Consider the following 18,406-nt stretch of genomic DNA (forward strand, 5'->3'; position numbering starts at 1 on the left):
GAATGATCCAACTACCAGACTGCTGAAAGTAATGGATGAAGAGCCTGATGATCTTAAAGCAGCGTTACAGAAACATTTTACACTGTGCTTAATTTTCCTAAATCCTACTTGTTTCCTGGATGGATGACGGCAGAGCGGTGGATGTGGTCTACCTTGACTTCAGCAAAGCCTTTGACACAGTCTCCCACAGCATCCTCATAGCTAAATTGAGGAAGTGTGGCTTGGATGATCAGGTAGTGAGGTGGACTGCGAACTGGCTGAAGGACAGAAGCCAGAGAGTTGTAGTCTATGGGGCGGAGTCTAGTTGGAGGCCTGTATCTAGTGGAGTGCCTCAAGGGTCAGTACTGGGACCAGTATTATTTAATATATTCATCAATGATTTAGATGAGGGGATTGAGTGTACTATGAGCAAGTTTGCTGATGACACTAAACTGGGAGGAGTGGCTGACACGCCAGAAGGCTGTGCTGCCATCCAGCGGGACCTGGACAGGCTGGAGAGTTGGGCAGGGAGAAACTTGATGAAATATAACAAGGGAAAGTGTAGAGTCCTGCATCTGGGCAGGAACAACCCCAGGTTCCAATATAGATTGGGGAACGACCTGTTAGAGAGTAGTGTAGGGGAGAGGGACCTGGGGGTCCTAGTGGATGGCAGGATGACCATGAGCCAACACTGTGCCCTTGTGGCCAAGAAGGCCAATGGCATCCTGGGGTGTATTAGAAGGGGGGTGGTCAGTAGGTCGAGAGAGGTCCTCCTCCCCCTCTACTCTGCCCTGGTGAGACCGCATCTGGAATATTGTGTCCAGTTCTGGGCCCCTCAGTTCAAGAAGGACAGGGACCTGCTGGAGAGAGTCCAGCGCAGGGCAACAAAGATAATTAAGGGAGTGGAGCATCTCCCTTATGAGGAAAGGCTGAGGGAGCTGGGTCTCTATAGTTTGGAGAAGAGGAGACTGCGGGGGGACCTTATTAGTGTATATAAATATATAAAGGGGGAGTGTCACGAGGATGGAGCCAGGCTCTTCTCAGTGGCAAACAATGATAGGACAAGGGGTAATGGGTATAAACTGGAACACAAGAGGTTCCACTTAAACTTGAGAAGAAACTTCTTCTCAGCGAGGGTGACAGAACACTGGAACAGGCTGCCCAGGGAGGTTGTGGAGTCTCCTTCTCTGGAGACATTCAAAACCCGCCTGGACACATTCCTGTGTAACCTCACCTAGGTGTTCCTGCTCTGGCAGGGGGATTGGACTGGATGATCTTTTGAGGTCCCTTCCAATCTCTAACATACTGTGATACTGTGATACTACTCATTTGAATGACATTTTGTATCTGCTCAGTAATAGCCATGTCCTAAATGCACAGAACAAAGGCATTCAGCAGAATCCTAAGAGCAATGTTTGTTACAACAGCTTTAGACTAATCTTCACCTGCTACTCCCGACTACACCCTGCAATTGGAACACAAGTTGTTTAATACCCTGAATTCCCAAGAGACCACTTGCTTTGTAAAGAACTGTTCACATTATTCAATGTCAGCTGCTAGGTGCAAGACTTCAGGATAAATGCCTCTGTCTATGAATTCCTTCAGAGTTCAAGAAGATGGCATGGTCGAGTCATGTTATGCATGTGTCAGCAACAGAAATTGTATGATACAAATACAGCAGTTAATTAGAACACATCAGATGTTAGGGAAAACTCACAGGCTTGATTACAAATATCTCTCTTCAGGACGGATCTGACATATCTAAATAGAGATGTTGTATACAGCAATGTGCACTGTTTTACCAACTGCTGTTCATATACAAAAAACCTATGTCAACAATCTTCTTTCAAAGGGAAGATGCCTGAAGAACCCAGAAATGCAAGTTGTACAGAACTGCTAACAACAGCAAGTTCTGTCTTTACTGATTCTGATTGCAGAAAGAAGTGCAGTTTCTGAGATACGAATTATTAAGGTTGTGTTAGATACTTCTGAGAGTTTATTACAGCAGAAATACTTGCTTACCAATTACAACTCAAGTTTCAGAAACAAGGTTGCTGTCTTTAAACTACTAGAGGACAGCAGCCTGTCCTCAAAAAAAATCAGATTCAGATAGTATTATCCTGACTATTAAAAAACTGGATGTGCTATCACTTTAAATAAAATCTTAGCTTTTAGAAGACTAACACACATTTAGGTATTACTAAAACATTTTTCTCCCCAAAGGTTTTTCTCAGTGCTACAGAAATGATCAGAAACTAGTCAGTCTTTTTTTTTTTTTTTTTCTTTACAAGTAAGATGCACCATGATTTAGTTCAAAACAGAAATGACAACAGATGGAAACACGTGCAGATTGGACATGCTATCTGGCAACCGCTTTACTTTCTTCATCATGTCAGTGGAGACAGACAGCTCACAATATACTGACACATGCAGTTTTCAGTGTCAGGCCCCACTGGGTGCACTAGACCAGTCTAGATCACTGAAACCCCTTCAGCACTCATCCCTCTGAAGTTCCTAAGTTCTTGAGAGACAACAGAGAAGCAAATCACTTACCCACTGACTCAATGCAGAAATCAAAGCTCAGCTCAGAGGCCAATTTCTTGCTTGACTTCAATTTCCCTTGTAAATTCACAATTTTCACAAATTCTCAAGAAAACAAGAAAAACAAGTATTGAAATCCACTGCTGAAAAGGATTACTGACAGCTTTAAGTAAAAAATACTAATTTAATCTTTCAGGCACTAAGAAATGCCCAAACCTAAAACCAACAGTATCTGCTTAAAACAAAACCAAGAGCATCCTTCTACCAAAATAAATATAGAAAACCTTCTTATACACTTTGTATGTTTTTAGACTCTACTGACAGCCTTCTTGCACATAACAAACAGTGCAGAAATGTGAATTCAACATAAAGGCTGAAAATTTAGGCAGACTAAGTCATTCCAGGGCTCCCATTGAGGTTATTAACATATGATGCGTGAGAGTTATGGTTATAATTACAGTGTATGACAGAGTATTGGCTATTTGTCCTGCTAGCACATGCAACAGGCAAATGCCACTTTCCCCAAGTAAATGTTGAAAATTTCTGATTAGCTTATTTTTGAATTGATCAATTTGAATTTGAAATTTTTCACTTCAATTTGAAAAGAAACAAGAACGATCCACACATAAAGAGGGAAAGTGGAATCCCAAGAGTCAAAAGGAACTGCTACTTATTCTGAAATATTACAACACAAATTAGTAATGAAGGGAGAAAAATTAACTTGTGGCAGAGTTAAAAATCAACAACTGTGGCAAAACAAGTTTTGCACAAGATGTGGTTATTTGCCCAACAGAGATGTATTACTTACTGTCCAGGCAGACTAAGACAGTGTCTCTTTCCAGCTGTGTTACATGAATGGCATCTAACTGCTGATTGCCTTGTGGAAAAGAGAACAGATTATTTTATCTCACATCAGAAGACTGATCTCAGCCTCCCCATAACCTCTCACCAACTGCTACAGCCTTCTCTGTATGCTCCAAGTCTTCTGCAATCTACACTTCGTTACTCTCAGAGTTTTTTTTTTTAAGGCTATATGATCCCAGAAATTTCTGGGAGAAGTACAGGGCCTAAGGACAAACCCATCAGTTCAAAGCAGGCATTTAATATGAAAGCACTACTGTTTATTGGCCTAAAATACATTTTATGTTGCAGCTCAGCACAGCATGTCAGCTTCCTTCACGAAGGGGCACGATAAACAACGAAAATCATCAAGGGAATCTTTGCCCCTAAAAAAATTCCTCTTTGCCCATAAATCCCCATCTGGAAAGATTATTGTGCTGATATTAACCTAGATTTAATAGTTTTCCTAGTTTTTATTAATGAAGTTCTTGGTACAGCTGCTAAAATGCAGTATTTAAATGTAAAAAATATATCCAACAAAGCCTGCAGGAAAAAAGCATCTGCAAGATATCAAGTAGCTTTTGAAGATAAAACAGAATCTTCTATTTATTAATAGCCAGCTGAGGATGACAAGCCTCCCCCAAGAGCTGGAGGACAGACAAGAATGCATTTATGTGAATTTGTACACAGGAAAGAAGGAGAAAAAGGACTATGACTGATCCCAGGAAAAAGTATGCAACCACAAATGAGAACCCAATCAGCAGGGTCTGCATTACTGTCTAAGGAGATTTTAAAATTAAATGTGTCTGAAACTGGAGCCTTTTAAGAAAGACATTTTACACTGAAGTTGGCACAAGAAGAACCTGGAATCATCTTCAGTATGCTTTAGGCAGAGAAGCTGCATCATTTTGCCTAGCCTAAAGAGTTTCCAAAAGACTGCTGAGGAAGGCATATCCAACAGTTACTGGATAATAAAATGGTTGCAAGATCGACCAAGAGTCTTACCTGCACCAATTTCTGTAAACCACGAAGAAGCAGAATTCAAGTTGATTGTCTCAAAGTGAACAACCTGGTTTGGTTCAGTACCCTTGCTGATAGCTACACAGACCATCGGGTACTCCTGCTCTGGTATCACTAGCATTTCAAACACATTCAAAGGGCTTGGCAAAGGAAAGTCAAAGTGCTGGAAAAAACCATAACAAGGCATTTATAAATTTTTCTTTTACCTTGGAAATAAGAAGCCTAAAATAACATGCACAAACTATAAAAGATACAGAAGATTTTTTTTTCATTGCTACCAAGAGTGCTTTTTCGAGACAGCGTGAGCTGGGAGCAATGTTACATTGCACAGAGGTACATGCTGGTCTGTTACTGCTAGTACTGGGCTTGATCCAGCACTTGACTGACTTCAGTCACAAGATTTTTCTTAGTCAAAGTATGTCAAGCCAGATTTTCAAGTGCTCAGAACCCACAAATGGGACTAGAATGGGATGTACTTTCCATTACGAATTCTGGAGAGGTTATTTCAACAACTGTATTATGATTAAGATTAATGTTCTAAATGAAAATTAAATGCTTACCTTTATTAACATGAATTTCTGCATTGGCTCATACCACTGTAGTAGAACAATTCCAGACTGCAACGCACCACAAAGGTACTTATGTCCTGTGTATGGATTTCGTACTATATAAAAAAACAAACAAAAAACTCCTCCAGAAAACAACATTTTTTAAGTCCTGGAAGTTCAATGCACACTTGAAAAAAACTCTACAGCTCTCTCTGCAAATAATTTAAGAAACAGCATCAGTTTCACACTAATTGCTTTCTGGCTTGCCATTCAGATATCCAGAGTGATTAATATTGTGCTACTTTCCAGATAAATTCAATTATAATTAATAACCACTAGCATTCTTTAAGTCCCAGTGAAGAGGCCACATGCTGAGTGGCCAGAAGAGCTGTAATGCCTTCTTCCTGTGGCTGTGAGAGTGGGGAAGTGAAAGGTCTGGGTCAAGTTGGATTTAAATAAAAAACATGCCCAAGCAGTGAAGATGGCCCATAATGTCTTTGAGTTTTGACAGTTCACGCAATAATATGATGAAGGGTTTGGGGTTTGGTTTTTTTAAGCTCAGTTGGATACAAGACCAGCCTAACTTCAGGAATCATTTGTAAATATGCCTACTGTAGACACTTCATATGAGCTGATCAGGATATCCAAGTTTTCAATTAGGTATTTTATACTCTGCTTAAGCATTTTTACAAGCACAAAGGTACAGTTTCATACAACACTAGGACCAGTTTTCAAAAAGACATGCATTCTGTAGAAAGTCCAAGCCTTTTCCCAAAGTCAGCGAAGCGAAAGACAAATCTGTAACTTCACAAGCTTTAACTCTTTTAACTCTAGCGATCTGGAGCGATGGCTTTACTCCTCTCTAGGCAGTCATAATTTTTATTCATGTCCAGCCCTTTCTTTGTGGAAAATATTCTTTACAAGTGAGCCTTGCTAAAAGTTGGATGTAGGTCAAACCCTGAGCCAAACTGACAAAGCAGAAAAGATATTTGTGTATGTGCAGCAAGTCTGGGATTCTGTAACAAGCATTATATTTGCAGACAGACTGCATTTCACACTAACTATCTGGCTCTGTGGACAGCCTGAAGCCGGTGATCCCAAAGCCAGTGATCCCAAACACTGCAGCTCTCAAAGAGAATGTGCAACACCCACCAGCTACACGCTGCTGGCATTCTCCAGAGTTTCCCTCTGGACCTTGCCCTAGACTGCAACATTTCTAGGTTAAGAGTTGATACAGAAAATGCTTTTCCACTCAGCAGCATAAAGACCCTCCACATTAATCAAAAGGAAAGCTAAGCACCACTTAGGCACAGCAATAAGAAATTATGCAGTCATACTGTTTTCTGAAGAGTGACCTAACTGTAAGCTTATTAAAAAGAAATGAGTGTAAGACACGCCACACTCAATACAAAGACAGGAAAAAAAATTGCACAACACAGCTCTGGCTCACCTATACAGCATTTGTGGCATCCTTTTGTATCAGGGATCTTCGTCGTCAAGGCAAACTTCCTGGAAAAACAATTATGGAAACATGCATCAACGAGAGGTGTCAAAGGCCCTTCACGGTACCAACTCAACAGCACAAACAGCATTTATGGGAATTTTCACTTGTTAATAATTGTCTATAAGTGAAAGATTTGTACCTTGGTAATATTTTGTCAGGAAACCTATGGGTTTGAATATGAGCCGCTAATCCTGTTTTTTTGGCTTGTTCAAACAAAGCTATTAAATTATGGGAGTACAGCTGGAATGTTTTCCCTGTAAAGAGAGAAAAGCACAACTGACATCACACCCATGCCTCCAGCAGAGAACTGCACAGTTAAGAAAAATGCAGGTATAGAAAATTACCTTCTAGAAAAACAGGCCACGTGCGTCAGGTATTTCAAGTCCAGTTACGAAGCAAAAGAAAACAAAACAATAATAATGCATACAGAGAACCATTTAACTCAGAGTTCATTTCAGTAATACTAAGCAGCTCTGAAAGTTAGTTTTATGTGAACATTTTTAGAAGGCTGTAATTATACAACAACAATTAACTGCATCAGAACATTTTTCTTTATAAATCAATACAAGTAGTATTATACAAACTTTGCATATTTAAAGGCACAGTGCTATAATTAGTCTCCATGACACAGTGCCTCTGTTTCCTATCTAGAATATCCTATTCCAGGACAACTGATGAAAAACAACCCAGTGTTTTTTTTTCAAGCATCCATCTGCAGCATTAGTATTTCACAGCCACCTTGCTCTCCTTCAAATTGAAACTGGTTTTGTTTTAGGGTTGATTTATTTTTTGAATCTGGTTCATTCAAAAAATGCTCCCAGGCTACAATACACTGAGAGTGAGCACACACTGTAGCTACATTTCAGTAATGCACCTATGGTAATCCTCTCCTAATTATGTTATGACACATGAAAGCCATCCTTATGCTGACTTTCCTAGCTCAGAGACCAGAGGAGGACACTTTAGATTTCCCAGCCACTTTCAGTCAAATTGCAGCCTTGACAGAGGCAACTTGTTTGACAACTGCCAAGTGCTGAGCTCTAACTAAAAATAAGTTAAAAATAAAATAAAATAAAATAAGAAGTAATTCAATAAATGCAATAATTATGGTGGGACATTGCAGACAACTGGCTCTACTAGGTGTAAACGTCAGTTTTGTTTTTGGAAGTCTTTCACATTAAAACACTCTTGAAGCAAAGCTTCAAGCACAACAAAAAACCCCACGTTTTCTACTTCAGCACAATCAAAATACATTGTACGGAATTACAACTTGAAGTGTTTATTTATAATCTTACTGATTTCCCCTCTATTTATACATACCTGACAAGGACATCAAGGTGTTATTGATAACATACAGCCATGTGCACTTTCGGGGAAATAACTGAAGAAAGAAAGTATTTCCATTAACAGAAACATACAGGAATTTCTAATCATGGTTTTCTCTGCCTGCTCCATTTCCACCACCATTTCTGCAGGGATTGATACTGGAGAAAGTCCCAGCTGCAATTACAGTTTCCCCTTTAAATTCATTCTTTTGGATCCTTACTTAGCCTTTTTCTCTGGGTGAAATATTTTCATACCTTCGCTCTTCTATCCCTGCAAATTTCAAAATTCTATTTTTCTTCATTTTTAAATTAACGCAGAGCCAAACTGGGACAACTGGCAAGACTGGAATCCCATATATAAAAAGATACAGCCTGCTTAGAAATGACAGCCAGAGAAAGAGAAAGATAGTATTACAGAAAACTATTAAATCCTACAAAAGTCAGAAGAGAGGGGGAAAAAGGCTACATGATTTACACAGCTAATAGCATTGTTAATAGCATCTTGTGCTAAGAGCAGAAAAAGAACACATTACACACTATTTCAGCTAGATATACTCATGTCAGCAGGTCCCAATAAAGTTTACTTTACAGTACTTAAGAACTGGCTCAGACCCCAAGGTCTCAGTAATAATTATCTTCAAGAACTGATGGAGGACAAACAAGGCCCTCAAGGACAAACACGATACCTATGCCAAATAAAAAGGGCAGTGGGAATTGCAAAATAGTCCAACTGACTAAATAGCCAGAGCAGCACAGGAACAAGCCACAAAAGCACTGACATATCTATCTTATTGAAAATAGGATATAAAAAAGCATGTGGAAGAGTCCAGAGAAGAGTGTTACATGAAGTGTTTAGGAAAATGTACAAGGAAAGAAATTGCTTTGGTTAATGAAGAAAAGAGAACACTGAGGTAAGAAGGCGAGGGGGTCTCCAGCAGGTGCCACCACACTTTTTAGGCAGTTGTACCCTGTGTCTGCTAAGGCCACAAAAAGGTACACAACTTCATTATTCAACACTATCCCACTGCATTCAGGTGTGCCCTCACCTCTCTCAACTCTAATTGTACTGAATTCAAATTCTGTTTCTCATCATCAAGGCCTTTATAATCGTCTCTTGTCTTTGTCTGTGCGAAACTAACCCCTCCATGATCTTGATGAACCACTGCCCATGTCGAGTTTTGTCCTCTTGCATGATACTCCCAGAAACAGAGGACTTTAAGCACAGATCTAGGTGCAATGCCCTTTCTGTGAAATCATCTCTCACTATTACTCAGATACGCTCACTCTGCCACCTCTTTCTAGCCTGTGCCATGTCTTGATTGAATTTATTACTCTTTAGATGCTTCAAGTGCCTTTGTGAACTGCTTTACAAACCTACAAGAGTAAAACTCATTATCAGCATTTGTCAACTTCTCCAAGAAAACTCTGCTACTCCTGACTCTAAAAGATCAAATGTAACAGTATGATGATTGCATGAAGTGCCTTTGGAAAGGCTTAGAGAGCCCAAGAAAACAGAAGCAAATGTTATTTATTGGTGATGATAATGCCAGCTAAATGAAATGGTTGAGTGTTTTGGTAGCATCCAGTGGAGCAGCAATATGCCATCTAGTGGAGATAAAACGGAGAGAGAAAGGGCACATAATCAGTTGTCTCCAAGGAGAAGAAAGGTGTTTTAGGAGAGAAGTCCTCTGAAAGCAGTGTTACATAAGGAGCAACAAAACAACCCTCAAACAGGTAGGCAGGGGAACTACTAATTTTCTGAATACCATTGCTGGCTTTGATGTGAATTAGTTTATGCCACAAAGCCTTGCATCCCATCTATCCCGTCTAATACCAAACTTTCCTGCTTCATAATATCCCTGTATCTGTACAGTACACCAAAAATCACCTGTTCCATTGTTGCTTCATGAAGTTCATTCAAATTCAAGGTATAGATACCTTCTTCTGTGCCAAAGATAATGTACTGATCTAAAAATTTAAGAGAAATGTATTATTTCACAAGTTCATTACCACTTTGGCAACAAGCAGGTTTAAAATACAAACTTAAAATAACTTTACCTTTAGTATCTGGATGTATCCATGATGTTGCACAATTAATCTTCAAAGGACAACCATCGAAGACTTTGGAAAAACATGCTCCCATCTGAAAGACACCAAAACTGAAACCTGAAACAGTTTACAATATAAAGTGTTTATCTGCTGGCACCTGGCCACTAAGTACACACCTGTATGCACCGTATCTCTCTTTCTTCAGACACGAGCTTGCTCTAATATGATTTGATGCAAAACATTTTTATCTTCCCCCAAAAGGCTACAATTCAGCTCTCCAAACCTTTTCATAAGCTTCATACACATTAAAAAATGCAAAGAGGGATGAAAAATTTTAAGTACCTACTGAGTGAGAACAATATATCCTGGAGGTATTTAAAAGATGTGAAGATGTGGTGCTTAGGGACATGGTTTAGTGGTGGGCTTGGCAGTGTTACGCTAACAGTTGGACTTGATAGTCTTAAGGGTCTTTTCTAACCTAGATGATTGTATGTATGAATATTGAGTGGTTACAAATAGCATATGAAGGGAAAACAAGCAGAAGTAATAACACTGTTTCACACCACTACCACCTCTCCCCCTTTCTCTTTACTAAGCAGTGACTGACACTGGAGATCATAACTCCCAGAGCCAGTGAAGTCTCCAGCCCTTCACATCCACACTGAATGGTGAAAGGAAGTTTTTAAGAACAGGAAACAAACATCATGGGTTCAGTACACAAAAAGTAACTGGCTATGAGCTGCAAAAAATGATGCCAGATGAACTGGTGGCTTATTCTAGCATAAACCTTCTGACACTAGAGATCTGCCATTAGAGCAGGCTTCCAATAACTCCTACTGCAAATGAGATTTCTTACCAGCACCTTCGGAGTTGGTGGTAAACCATTGATTGCTGGCTTCTGTGGGAACAAAGAAAGATCATAAAATACCTCCCCCACACTGATATAAAACTAGCTAGCTAACACGACAGTGAAATCAGACTGAGAGTCACAAAACTTACAGGGAAATCTCTTTTCTCTTTTTTACGTGGCAGTTGAGGGATTTGTCCAGACCCTTCTGCATTTTCTTCAATGAGTTTCAGCATGCCACCCCCATTTCCTGAAAAGAAACCCAGACACATTTTGGAGCTTACTCAACACAGTGAAATAGAAAATATTTTTGTTGCTCTGTTCTCTCTTCTCCCCTTTATCTAGCAGGAGCTGAGAAGTGAACTCTGAAACATTCATATATGCATCTCAGGTACCAGCACATGTGTATAAAGGAAAGCTGCACCTCGTGATCAACTTCTGTTAAAAAAATTAATCTGCTAAAAATAGCTGACTCCAGAATTGATTTGCTTTTACAGGATGCAAGTTACCTATAGGAAATGTAATCCATTTACCTAAGTCGCTGTATCTAGCTGTGAGTAATCCAGGGCTACTGATGCTGCTGGTCATACCAATGGGGGAAGAATCAGTCTGAGGCCCACAGACAGGGATACTCTGTCTCCTGTGAGCTGGTGGGGCTCTGTTCTGTGAGTCTGGGAAGCGTTTTATTGTCTGACATTTGTCATCATCTGGGAGGTTCTCCTCAGGGTAACTGTTTATTCTCGGCTGCAACAAACCAGAGGTGAAGGTTACCTGGGAAATGGCACCTGGAAGCATAAACTTCAGACAAGTTTAATTAATGTCAGACTGCTTCTCCATTAAAAAAAAAAAGACAGCCTTCGAAAAGAGCCATTTAACAGCAGGATAATCTAAGAGGCATTCCTTCTCTCATGGAAAATCACAGCAGCAGGCAAAATGCTGAAAAAGAGGAAATCCCATGCAGCATGCTCTCTTAGAGGGAAGATACCTACAAGTCACTTTGTCTAGGGTAGTGTACAATGCCAGGAGCCCCAGAGGTCAAGACAGTATAGACTGCAAGTCAACATAAATATGAAGCTGCACAAAGTTTGCTAGCAAATGTTTTTTAACAGAATATATAAGCTACCAAGAGCATCAGACAGAAGCACTGCAGAGGCTGCACAAGTGGAATTTACTTCCTAAAACTCTTAAACCCCACCATCACTTACCTTAGGAGGTAGTGGAGGTGGCCCTGCTCGTTTTAGGGTTGATCTACAATGAAAAAGTTTGGTAGTTGTATTAGTTAAACCAACAACATAAACAGAACTACCTAAGAATACAGACTCTAAACAAGACGAGCTAGATGCATAGAGTAGGTGGATCACAGCTTTGCATGAACAGGGTTAAACTATAAGTCTGGGGCAGGGGGAGGGGAAAGCATGTTAATCTTGTTAGAAGTGCTGTTTTTTTAACTCATGTTCTTTCATAAATGCCAATGTTATAGAGCGTTCTGTGGTGGAGGGTATTTGAAATTAGCAAATAAATTTATGTTCAGGACTAGTCTGGTAGTTTGCAGCTTTCACTCTGGATCAGACAAGCACCTGGGCACCAGAGGAGCTGCACATACCCCACCAGAGCTCTGCAGGAATACCTGTACGTCCTGTCACTACCGGATCTGGCTCATGATCGACAGATTAATCAATATAAAATCTGCTTTAAAGCATTAGGCACTTCCATATGCACGCTAAGATGACCTCAGGAAGGAGAGCAAGGGAAGAAAGCATTGCTTTGCAGACATTCTGCTGACGATCCGAACAGTCAAGCGTGCGTTAGACCTTGGAGTGCAACCAGCCCTCATTTATTTATGAGTGGCAAAGCTGCCTGCAGCATTTTAAGGAAAGAGGTTTTGCCAGAACGCTGCCTGTTTTAGCAAGAGCCACATGGAGTAAACACAACTGCACATGAAGGAGGTCCACTCACTCTTCAACATCTTCACTCCCATCGCCAAATTTTGTAAGCAGTACCCTAGGTAAAACGTTTATAAAATTAAGAACTCTGCCTTAAGGTTGACACATGCAACTAAACTGATCGGTGATGTCATTTAGTTTCATAACAAACATCTCCCATCCCCTTTCAAAACAAAGTATTTCTCTCTTATTCACTGCACTGACCTTTTTCATCTAGTATTTCCTTCCCCTCACCCCCCCAATTATCATAGAAGCTCTCTTCCACACCAGATACCATCAACTCATCTTTCACTTCCCTACCCGGTATTTTAAATATTGTTGAAATGCCTAATAACAGTACAAGATGAGAGAAACAGGAAAAAAGAAGAAAAAATACGAGGACAGAGGAAGTTACTGGGAGACAAATGGAGAAAAGCTGTTACAAAGGGAAGTTTCCTCATTTAGTGTTTCCCATTACAGTGGGAATTTTTGTTTCAAAGCTACCTCAGGGTCAAAAAAGAAATCATGACTAGAGGATCAAAGCAACACTACAATGTACTCCTGAAACAAAGAGAAACTGGTGAGATTTTTGCAAAAATGGCAATGTTCAAGCTCTGTCTTAAAAATAAAAAATCAAACTGCATTAAATAAAAAATAAATAAATTAAAAAATAATAATTAAAAACATTGAAACCAGAAATCTAAACCCTATAAAAAGAATTCCTTAGCATGATGCTGTGATGTGAAGTCTGGGCTTCTGCATTTAGGAATGGTGAGGTGGAAGAGCCAGTCCAGAAGCTGGCTGTCTCAGTGTTTGACCAGGGACAGGCTGGTGCATGCTGCCGCTGCCTGGTGCAGTCCAAGTCCCTGCATGCAGAACAGACACCCCCACACCTGGCAACTCACACATCCTTCCATGCTCTGCAATGCACCACATCACCCGCTGAGGGATGACCACAGGGGTAACAAACAGGAAAACAAAAGCGTATTATACAAAAACAAACCCAGCCAAACTTGGATTAATGTAAAATTTCCCTGCAAGTTACTTCTGAAGGGAAAGCAGCAGACAGTTGACAACAGGAACTATGAAAAATTTCAAAAGAGAAGAACCCAAGCATCCACAAACCTACCTCCATAATACAAAAAAAAAAATTAAAAAGTATTTTAAAAATGCTACAATAAGGATGAGAATACCATCAGGCAGACATGCTGGTATCCCCCCTTCCAGACCAGTAATTCCAGAGACAAAGATATTGATCACCATTCATTCTGATAAAGGACATGAAACGCAAGGATCCTCCCAGCACACATCCTCTCTGTACATCCCTGGTATTACTCAGAATTGCTGGGACAGAGGAGCTATGCATTTCCTGTTTATGTTTTCAAACAAAGCAGTTTCCAAGTAAGCAGCACAGATTCACCATCCAGAAACTTTATGCCTCTCCTCCTTTCAAATACTAAATCTGTATCTATCTACTTATTTATAGCCCTAGCAACGTTTGCTACGGCCACATTCATTCTGCTTTTAATACAGCCTGTTATAGAGAATTTTAATAACACCACAGAAACAGAATCAGATCAGTAAGTCATGTTGCTGGGAGGCACTTCCCTCCTTCCCTGCTCCTCGACCCCACAGATTCCAGCTGTCTGCACAAAAGCCAGCACTCACGAGACAGGCTTTTAATCTGCAGCTCATCAGGGTCACACAAACAAACCAAGAGAGGAAGGAAAGCAGTCATTGTCATTACTGGAGACGGAGAAAGGGCCTAGAAAGCTACACCGAACTTTTACTACAGTGAGAGTGAGAACAAAAAAACCAGATTGAACTTAAAAAGATCCAAACACTGGCAATCTCCGTGACACAGACAGCTTTCCAGAGGGCTGTAATATCAGCTGACAACTTATGCAAGCCTGTATCTGCAAAAAGCTAAAGAAATTCACTGCCTGCTACTTAGTTCCAAATAAAGGTGGGAAACAGCAATTATTTCAACTGAAATACTGTCCTTCCCTACATATGTGCATCAGTCAGTATTACTGAACTTCCATATTCTTCACTGTGAATTCAAAGATTGCCTGTAAAGGCAGAATCCAGTACTTTGCAGCAAAAGAAAGACACATCTAATAGTTTCAGTCCTAACTTGGACAGAGTTTTGCTTCCTTACTTCAGGCCTGCTTTATCCCAGGGGAAAGCAGTTATAGCATATGCTTACCCAAAACATTTCACCCCAGAACACTGTATGACTGTATGATTGAGTACACCTATCAGATCCCACAGCAGAAGCAGTCATGCCACCGAACTGACCTGGTTTCTCCTTCCCTTTCCTGCAAGGACCCAGCTGCAGGGCTGCAAATGTGCTTTGCCACAGGACATCATAACTGCAGCTGCAGCTCAGAAGTGCAAGGCCAGCGCAGGATCCTGAACTCAGCCCTTGCAAGGTTACCAGCTTGGCTTCAGAAAATTGACTTTGGCTGTATTATTTCAGTGTGCTGGCCATACATTTATACTTCACTTTCCATCTAGAACTGGAGAGGGCTACAACAAACTTTAAACAAACTACTGTGCGTGGCTAAAAAAGATTAAAACCCATTCCCCAAGAGAACGACAAACCAACTGCAGAAGGATTGCATACTGGGTAAAATTTACTTTGGCTTTATTAATATTTAAGTGGATTAGGGCTTATGGTTTGATTTTTCCACCATAGCTCCATTTCTGTTTCGGAGTGCATTTTCATATTAAGTCACAGAAATAAAAGACGTTTCTAAACTCTGTACTTACTTGCTGCTTCCATCAACAAAAGGATTCCAATGTGAAGCAAAGTCAGTGCCAGCTGCCACAACCTGAAGATGAACAAATTGTCAATTTTTCCCTTGTCAAAATGAAGTACTTTAACACAGCACATGAAGAGCCCTGCAGAATGACCCCTAAAGTAAGTAGTAAAATAAAATTCCAAAGTGAACTGGTATTTCACAATCTGATTATAAAGCAACTATTGAAAAGCTATCGTCTTCTTAGACTCAGATTTAAAAGCAGTACTTGGAAATGATGTAACACCGCTATCAAGTGGCAATGGGTAAAACAAAAGCAAAAATTTATGGTGAAAACTCAGTAAGGATTTTCCAGCCAAGGCACCTCCAAGACACTATTTCAGCAAGAGAACATACTGCAGCCATCAACATCACCTACCTGGTGAACTGGAATACAGCTGTGAAAACCAGGAATGGAATTTTTCTGGAGTGCTGAGCACTAATGTCTCCAAATCCAAATTAACGGCAGCTGTTGCTGTTGACAACACTTATTGAAAAATGGAGCCTTGTGTACACAGGCACAGAGTAATCCCAAAGAATGTTCATTAGCTGATCTACAGTAAACTGCTGAGGGCTGGAACAAACAGCAGCAGCTCACAAGGGGCAGAACTGGCTGCATGTGATCTGGTGGCCTTCCAAGAAACAAGCAGCAAATAAACTCTGATGATAGGAAGATCAGGGACTCAAATGCAGAACAGCCTCTTCACATAACCAAATTAATTGGCACATATTGGTTTTCTCATTTAAGCATGACCGTAAAAGCACGGAGGGCAATTCATTTTCTTAAAAATTGTCTGGAGACCAAGACCGGTCTTCTCATCACTTTGTATTTCAGACACTATTACTTAGAGTAGAGCCACAAACAACAAAGACACTATGATTTTAATACATGAATAAAAAACCAAACCTGCCCTTACCATTTCATCCCGAGCTTCTGTTTCTTTCCGTAGAGGGGGCTCAAACTGCAGCTTATCAACTACAAAACATTGCATTTTCAAATTTAATGTACACAACATTAATTATACCAATGCCCTTTCAATGCTTACTACTGTGAAATGCATGTTGTAACAGATCTAAATATTATGTACACAACACCTAATTTGCCTATAAAATGTGACCATCACTTAAGCATCAGCCTTATTGTCTAAATGCTTAAATTTGCAACCATGAAACCCACAAGAAAGAAACAGACCAAAAGCAAATATCAAGTCATTATGTGAAAGTACACCAAAACCTAAGTATGTTTACCACATGCTACTTTTAATGAATGTGAGACTTTTTAACAGCAAGCTTCTTAAAAGTGTGATGTACGTGATGCAGAGGAGCAGGCAGCACTGACAATACAAAAAACATTTGTCCAAACCCAGAGAAGGATCGTTCCTATCCTCAAAATGTCAACTTCGATCCAACTGAGTAGTATTTTGTTATTAAAAAAAGGTTGTATTAAAAGAAAATGCATTCTGTTAACATGCACCCTGGTCAGGACAGCTATTGCAACCACAAGGGCTCCACGAGGGTCAAGGAAAAGTTTCACTTACGAACTTGAAACAATCCTAGAATGGTTTGGGTTGGAAAGGAGCTTAAAAGATCACCTAGTTCCACCCCGTTTGCTACTGGTAGGGACAACTTACACTAGACCAAGTTGCTCAAAGTCCTGTCCAACCTGACTTTGAACACATCCAGGGATGGGGCGGCCACAGCTTCTCTGGGCAACCTCTTCCAGTGTCTCACTACCCTCATAATGAAGAATTTTTTCCTAGTATCTGATCTAAACCTACCTTCCTTCTGTTTAGCCATTGTGCAGACAAACAACAATGTGGAAACACAAAATGCTACATTCTCCTGTATTTTCTCATCATATCATGACACCCAATGTACACATGAAAAGATGCCTTCCTAATTATCAACTCATTCTCATTTTTTGATGTCTGCACATTATTAGTGGTTTTGCTCTTTTAAGTAAGGCTGCATGGTCTGATAGAGATCACAGAGCTCAAATGCTCGGCTGGTCACGCAAAGTTGCCACATAAACATTACAATGCAGCAATGAGATGTAATGAATTCTGGTTTCAGACAAATATTATTGAAGATTGATGTGTATGTGCTGTTTCTTCTGGTTTTGTTCCTCAAAAGTTCCAGCCACAGAAGAGACTTTCCAGAGTACGCAACACAAGAATGACACCAACATCCTTCATTGGTAGAAGCAAACCAACACCACAAAATGGGTAAAGCCCATCAAGAACTTACAGTTTATCTCTGATGCCGTTCTCTCTGCTCTAATGTTCCTATTCGTAGAACGAATTGTATGGCGGATAACGGAATGAGGCTGCAACAGTTAGAAATGGAAAAGCTGAGAAAAGCTGCATGGCTTTCTGTTGGTTCTTAATTAACAATCAAACTAACAAGAGGAAAGCTGCTGCAGTCACACACTGTAACATGCACCACCTTTGTCTTAGCCCTGCACATGATCTTTCTATACACCCACAGCATAAGCATGACAAGCGTTGTAGCAATATGCCCTTGCTTCTCCTGCATGGTAAATCTAAAAATGGAGCTCTCAAACTGTTGGGGCTCTGTCCCTGTCAAGCTGCAATCTTACATTCCCAAAGCAGGGTATTTAAACCATAGTTTTACCTAAAGACAGAAAATAAAAGATGTTCTTACTCACCTCAAAATCATCATCATCAGCTTCACTGTAGTGTGTATGGTTGTCAGGGTTATTAACTTTGTCCAACAGCTCAACTGCTAAAGATCTTGAAAGACCAGGCTGCCCTACAAAGCTATGCTGGAACCACAGAAAACGACAAGTTATAATATGCAACTGATATGTAGCTTTTATTAATAAACATCCAGTACAGAATGATACTGAATTTTGTCTGCTTTCTTGGGGGCTTGAGTATTTCTTTAGCAACTCCTTAATGGCTAGGGTTTCAAACCTCTCCAAAAGCATGGAAATGCCACACTTTTGGCCACTTGTATACTGGAAATTAAACTCTGAGACAAACAATTACACCTTGACTTTATTTT

The 18,406-nt window shown here is 40.1% G+C and overlaps 1 protein-coding gene across 5 annotated transcripts in view; it reads right to left on the reverse strand.

Annotated features, from left to right (window-relative positions):
• The window catches only part of MAP4K5 (mitogen-activated protein kinase kinase kinase kinase 5), a 68,252-nt gene that overhangs the window by 5,935 nt on the left and 43,911 nt on the right, over positions 1-18,406 (reverse strand). For 3 of the 5 annotated variants that reach the window (XM_080619030.1, XM_080619029.1, XM_080619033.1), the window contains 18 exons: positions 18,048-18,164; positions 17,627-17,705; positions 16,297-16,355; positions 15,351-15,412; positions 12,610-12,654; positions 11,859-11,901; positions 11,187-11,397; positions 10,806-10,903; positions 10,663-10,704; positions 9,816-9,900; positions 9,646-9,725; positions 7,753-7,813; positions 6,572-6,686; positions 6,379-6,437; positions 4,941-5,044; positions 4,366-4,543; positions 3,329-3,397; positions 2,533-2,625 (listed from right to left, as the gene is read on the reverse strand). In XM_080619030.1, coding sequence (XP_080475156.1) covers positions 2,533-2,625; positions 3,329-3,397; positions 4,366-4,543; positions 4,941-5,044; positions 6,379-6,437; positions 6,572-6,686; positions 7,753-7,813; positions 9,646-9,725; positions 9,816-9,900; positions 10,663-10,704; positions 10,806-10,903; positions 11,187-11,397; positions 11,859-11,901; positions 12,610-12,654; positions 15,351-15,412; positions 16,297-16,355; positions 17,627-17,705; positions 18,048-18,164 — 1,600 coding nt within the window. The remainder of the gene's footprint in view (positions 1-2,532; positions 2,626-3,328; positions 3,398-4,365; positions 4,544-4,940; positions 5,045-6,378; positions 6,438-6,571; positions 6,687-7,752; positions 7,814-9,645; positions 9,726-9,815; positions 9,901-10,662; positions 10,705-10,805; positions 10,904-11,186; positions 11,398-11,858; positions 11,902-12,609; positions 12,655-15,350; positions 15,413-16,296; positions 16,356-17,626; positions 17,706-18,047; positions 18,165-18,406) is intronic. The other 2 variants (XM_080619031.1, XM_080619032.1) reach the window with 2 other exon arrangements.

Source organism: Psittacula echo (genome assembly GCF_963264785.1).
Source record: "Psittacula echo genome assembly, chromosome: 5".
Lineage (NCBI taxonomy): Eukaryota > Metazoa > Chordata > Aves > Psittaciformes > Psittacidae > Psittacula > Psittacula echo.